Source organism: Sinocyclocheilus anshuiensis, unplaced genomic scaffold, assembly GCF_001515605.1.
Source record: "Sinocyclocheilus anshuiensis isolate Anshui unplaced genomic scaffold, SAMN03320099.WGS_v1.1 scaffold1452, whole genome shotgun sequence".
NCBI lineage: Eukaryota > Metazoa > Chordata > Actinopteri > Cypriniformes > Cyprinidae > Sinocyclocheilus > Sinocyclocheilus anshuiensis.
The window spans coordinates 894,160-900,355 of NW_015544231.1; the positions used below are offsets into that span (position 1 = coordinate 894,160).

The following is a 6,196-nucleotide window of genomic DNA, read 5'->3' on the forward strand; positions in this document are numbered from 1 at the left end:
TTTACTACACAAATACTGAAGCACGCGTGAAGCTCGCTGTGATTTTCGGCCTCTGCGTCTCACTATATGACGGCATGAACACAAAAACTTAATCCTGAGCTGCTATGAGAGTCACTTCGCGAGAATTTTACCTTTTCATTTGAGAAAACTAGCATTATCATACTGTATACACACAGAAACTTCATGGCAACCTGTCAAAATAAAAGTACGGTTTAACATGTAACAGAAATATATTACTCTTGTATTACTTTTGTAAAGTATAATGTACATTTTTAAATATTCCATTTTCTATCAAATTTAAATAAAACAATTAAATGATAAAAATAAATATTACAACTAGATTAATCACTTAATTGTAGAAAAAAATAATACAATTATTAGCCTATTCAAAAATGTTTTAAAGGAATATTCACACAATTTTTCTTCCATGTATTAATTTCAACAGTAAACCTCAGTTTGTTTGCCAAAAAATAAAAGGGTTTAATTTTCATTTGATTTAAAATAAATGTTTAAAGCCTTCATTCAATTTTCAGAAAAATTAAACAAGAATTTCTGGGGGGAAAAAAAGAAAAAGAAAGAAAGAAAAAGTTATAGGGCCCTATTGTTCAAAATGTTGAAATTGAGACTTTTGGACTTATTTTTTCACTGAAATAAATGTTTTGTAATTACACAGAGAGTAAAGTACCGAAAAAAGGTACCGTCGGGTATCGGCACCGAAATTCAGGTACCGATACTGGTACCGTACCGGTTAAAATGTGAACGGTACCCAACCCTAGGATCAGTATTTCAGTCATAGCCCTGGAAATGTGAAAGAAGCCACTCTGCTTCGTACCTGTAGATGAGCACTTCATCATCTGAGCAGTTGTACTGTAGTTGGTACATTTTCACTTTGGGAGCGGTCTTGCTGACGGACCAACTGACCAAGGCAGACACGGCGGTCACCTCAGACACAGACACTGCTTTCTCTGGCTGGCCTTTGGGAGCACCTTTACCGGTCCTGGAGCTGCCGGTAATGTCTGAAAGGCGGGACTTGGGTTGCGACGCCTGGCCTGTGCCGTTGCTTATGTGGGGTAGCTGGATAATTGACAGCTCCACTGAAGCAGTTGATTCACCTGCCAGGTTGGCTGCAATGCAAGTGAAGGTCCCATAGTCCTTGGAAGTAGTGATCAGGATCTCCAGGGTCCCGTTGCGGTACACCACAGTGCGAGAGGAGTTCCCGAGCAGTCGATCGTCAGGGGTCACCCAGTGTATGGTTGGGGTGGGATCTCCGATGGCTTCGCACCGTAGATTGGCAGTCTGCCCCTCCAGAACCAGCTTGCGGTGGGTGTGCTGAGTAATCAGAGGCTGCTCACACAAAAACTCGTCCTCCCGAATGTTCCAGAAGTAGTGGCCCTTCAGGCCGGGAGGTGAGGCACAAGTCTCCAGGTCATCGTCTCGCTCCAGACGCCGGAACCAAAGCAACTCACAGTTGCAGTGAAGCGGGTTTCCTCCTATGCCGAGTGAGAGTTGAGGCGCAAATGATGTGGTCATCACCTCAGAATCCTGCGCCCTGGCAAAGATAGGATCCGGCGGAAGCTTCTGGAGCCGATTAGAGGTCAGGTCTAGGCGGGCCAGCCTCTCAAGATCCACAAAGGTCCCCTCAGGGATGTAGTCCAACAAATTGTGGTCCAGACTCAGTTGGTGCAGGTTGATCATCTGCCGGACTGAATGCCAGGGCAGAGCCTGAAGGTTGTTGTAGGACAAGTCCAGATCCTCGAGCGATGCCGCCAGGTCTTCAAACGCCTTCTCAGAGATTCGACCCAGCTGGTTGTTATTGAGGATGAGATGCTGCAGGCTGACCAGCCCTCGCAGGTCATCGGGGCCCAACTCCACCAAACGGTTGTTATCCATATGAAGAGAACGGAGGGTCTCCAGGTCCCCGAAGGAAAAGGGCTGGATGTAGCTTATTGTGTTGCGGGAGAGCGTAAGGTCCACCAAGTCTGTCATGTTGGCAAAGTCCTGTTGTGTGATTCGAAGGATATAGTTTCCGCCCAACCGGAGCTCCACAGTGCTGCGATCTATGTCAGGTGGCACGAAGAGCAGACCTTTGGCCGGGCACAGGGTCCCCAGTGACTCTGAGAGGTTCTGGCACACACAGTACTTGGGGCACGCACGGGCCATCATTACAGCCATTCCCATGACCAGCATCTGACAGAGCACGGGGTCCATGGTAGATTCACTCTAAGGGACCTGGAGGACAAGAATGCATAAGGAATAATCAGTATCGACATTCTTTTCAAGTGGAGAATCATTTATGATTTCAATCAGTGTTACTGTGACGCATGTTCAGAAGCAACAGACGACCTGTATGTGTGTCGTATCTTTCTAGTGCCACTCAATTACTACAACTGCACAGTTCATAACCACTCTCGTGCAGATGAAGTACTTATTCATAATGTGTGTTACAAGTGTGCAGGATGCTTGCACTGCCGAGAATCAGATCAGCTCAGAGCTGTGAATGTGACAGCCATGTTGAAAAAAAGCAAATGCTGGTTAGGTATGTTTTGAAGCATGGCAGCTGGTTTGAGTTCGTTTAAGCTGGTTCTGAGCTGGTTTAAGCTGGTCCTTAGTTGGTCCTGAGCTGGTTTAAGCTGGTCCTGAGCTGGTTTGAGCTGGTCCTTAGTTGGTCCTGAGCTGGTTTAAGCTGGTCATGTGCTGGTCCTAAGCAACTAGCTTCTGCTCAGGACCAGCTTAAGCCAGCTCAAACCAGCTGCCATGCTTCAAAACATACCTAACCAGCATATGCTGGTTTTTTCAACATGGAGTACGGCCTGTTTCACACATCTCGAGTTGAGTGCATGCACAGAGTGCAGGTCTGTGGCTTCAGCAGCAGGTTAATGTTGTGCTTTCAACCGACAGCACTTCTGTCAAGTTCCATGACTCTATACAGAAAATAAACTGATTTCTGAAAAACCACACTCAATCGCTCCATGGCCATGAATGATAAAATGGTTGTCAAGAGTGAGCTACTGGAAATCATTACAAGCTTGATTATCATGAAGTCTAATTTATATGGGGAGGTGTGTAACATGTACAAAACATACCTAACCAGCATATGCTGGTTTTTTTCAACATGGAGTACGGCCTGTTTCACACATCTTGAGTTGAGTGCATGCACAGAGTGCAGGTCTGTGGCTTCAGCAGCAGGTTAATGTTGTGCTTTCAACCGACAGCACTTCTGTCAAGTTCCATGACTCTATACAGAAAATAAACTGATTTCTGAAAAACCACACTCAATCGCTCCATGGCCATGAATGATAAAATGGTTGTCAAGAGTGAGCTACTGGAAATCATTACAAGCTTGATTATCATGAAGTCTAATTTATATGGGGAGGTGTGTAACATGTACATCCAAATGATAATTAATCTACACAGATCCCCAAAGCCAATGTGCAGCTATAAATCATTTTAAGTAACAGAAAGGTTTGTGTTTGTGTCACTGGGTGTGGAGCATGCAGTCCTTGTTCAAACAATGTGTGAGTACTTCACTTGAGTATTGTATGCTGCTTCATTAAAGCCTACAGTGCATAGTCAGAGTGTTTTCTGCTGAGTTGCACGTGATGCTCTCAAAAATAGGCTCAGCGCCAGAGCTCTGCTTTCGGTGCCGCAGCATGCAGGCCATGACAGATGCAGGATGTGTGAAGAAACTGACTTCATCCTAAAGGCAACATCAACTACAAGGTACATTTGTTGTTAAAACTAAAAAAAAAACAGAAGAGATCTTCCTCCACAGTCTTCAAGTCTTCCATCACAAGACTGTGACCCAACACACCCACACAGCAGAATAAATCATGGTGGGGTCAAAGCCAAGGCCTCACAAGGTGCTTACAACCAGTTAGACAGTAACACAGGCGGTAAGTTTAGTATGAGATATTCCTCTTAACTCTTTAATTTCAGAACGTGTGGTTAATGTTACAAACAGTCAGACTTTTGATTTTATTTGTGGCAAAAAAATCTCACTTTTAAGTCGCTTTGGATAAAAGCGTCTGCTAAATAACTAAATGTAAATGTAAATGTAAAAAATACAAGGCATGAAAATGTAGTGAAACACAAGATGGTAAGAAAAAATGAGCTTTACTAAAAACTAGTGCTGTCAATCGATTAAAGAAATTAACTAATTAATTGCACATTTTTTCTGAAATTAATCGTGATTAATTGCGATTAATCCCACCTAACATTAAAGTTTTTAAATATACTTTTATATTGCAATATTTCACATTCAATCTTCAAATTAATGTACAAAGAACATATTTTTTTATATTTGTTTGATGGCATCTTTTTTATGACTGAAGAGACTATAACCATTGACTATAGCCATTAAACATTACATTATAATTAAGAGCTATCAATTTTAACATTTATTAGACTTTAAAAATAACTTCTAATTTAAGTGAACTTAAAACAATCTTCACATAAACCCATTATAATAAATGTTATATTTAGCTACCTGTGCCCCTCAGCAGAAATATACCGAAATTGAATAAAGTTATCAAACACTAAATGATTAATTGCGATTAATCCCACCTAATATTTAAGTCTTTAATTATACTTTTAGATTGCAATAATTTCACATGCAATCTTCAAATGAATGTAGAAACAACATAAAGACAGTATATTTTTAATATTTGTTTAGTGGCATCTTTTTTATGACTGAAGGTGAGTATCACCAAAGTCCCTTTCAAGGAAAGTCTGTTCGTTCGGCGGCCATATTTGCAATGCCTCTGGGCAGCTCAAACAAGACCAAGTCCTATCTAAATTGCTGAACTTGCAATTAAATTACATATTTCAAATCAGCAACAAAATCTGAAATGAACTGCCTCATGAAAGTTGTTTCTTATGCTTAAATACCGTTTAAAAAGCTTATATTTCAGGCTAGATTAGCCTTATGTGCAGTTCCAACGTGCTTATGACTGCACTAAGCATTGACTGGTCTAGCCTCAGGTGCTCCGTTAGAAAGGGCCTGATCTTTCTGATGTTGTGCAATGCATAAACTAAAGTTATCAAACACTAAATTCTAAGTTATATAGATGAATCCTACAAAAGTTATTGATTTCCTCTTTTTTCTTTTGTTCTTTGATGAACAGACATCACAGCAGCTGGTTATTAGATAATTGCACATTTTTTCTGAAATTAATCGTGATTAATTGCGATTAATCCCACCTAATATTTAAGTCTTTAATTATACTTTTAGATTGCAATAATTTCACATGCAATCTTCAAATGAATGTAGAAACAACATAAAGACAGTATATTTTTAATATTTGTTTAGTGGCATCTTTTTTATGACTGAAGGTGAGTATCACCAAAGTCCCTTTCAAGGAAAGTCTGTTCGTTCGGCGGCCATATTTGCAATGCCTCTGGGCAGCTCAAACAAGACCAAGTCCTATCTAAATTGCTGAACTTGCAATTAAATTACATATTTCAAATCAGCAACAAAATCTGAAATGAACTGCCTCATGAAAGTTGTTTCTTATGCTTAAATACCGTTTAAAAAGCTTATATTTCAGGCTAGATTAGCCTTATGTGCAGTTCCAACGTGCTTATGACTGCACTAAGCATTGACTGGTCTAGCCTCAGGTTTCTATGGGAACCGGAGCATCTAAAGGCCGCTGCAGTGACGCGATGACTTTACCGATCAGCGATGGGCTCTTTCATTTAGAAGGTGGGACTATTCTGCCATATTGCGCGTTGCAGTTTCTCCCATTCATAAGTAAAGGAGTGAACCATCTTTGTATTTCTATAGTCTTTGGTATCACTGATACCAGTACTACTGATGTCTCTATGAAGTTGTTCTTTATTCCTAATATTTAACCATTGACTACGGCCATTCAGCATTACAGTATAATTGAGAACTATCAATTTTAACATTTACTAGACTTAAAAAAATAACAACAACTAATTACTAGTAAATGTCATATTTACCTGTGCCCTTCAGCAAGTAGGAAATATACAGAAATTAAAATAAACATTTACATTTACATTTAGTCATTTAGCAGACGCTTTTATCCAAAGCGACTTACAATTGGGGGATACATAAAGCGATTCTTCTTAAGAGGCAAACAGACACAGGAAGTGGTTGTAATACCAAATTCTTAGACATTGTTCAAATAAGTACAAGCTAGAAAGAGAAGGAATAAATAAAGAGAGAGATTTTTTT

At 40.3% G+C, this 6,196-nt stretch overlaps 1 protein-coding gene across 1 annotated transcript in view; it reads right to left on the minus strand.

The window, feature by feature from the left end:
• The window catches only part of LOC107697513 (leucine-rich repeat and fibronectin type-III domain-containing protein 2-like), a 33,198-nt gene that overhangs the window by 10,660 nt on the left and 16,342 nt on the right, over positions 1 to 6,196 (minus strand). Inside the window, exon 3 of the mRNA XM_016498318.1 lies at positions 833 to 2,229. Coding sequence (XP_016353804.1) covers positions 833 to 2,208 — 1,376 coding nt within the window. The 5' untranslated portion in view covers positions 2,209 to 2,229. The remainder of the gene's footprint in view (positions 1 to 832; positions 2,230 to 6,196) is intronic.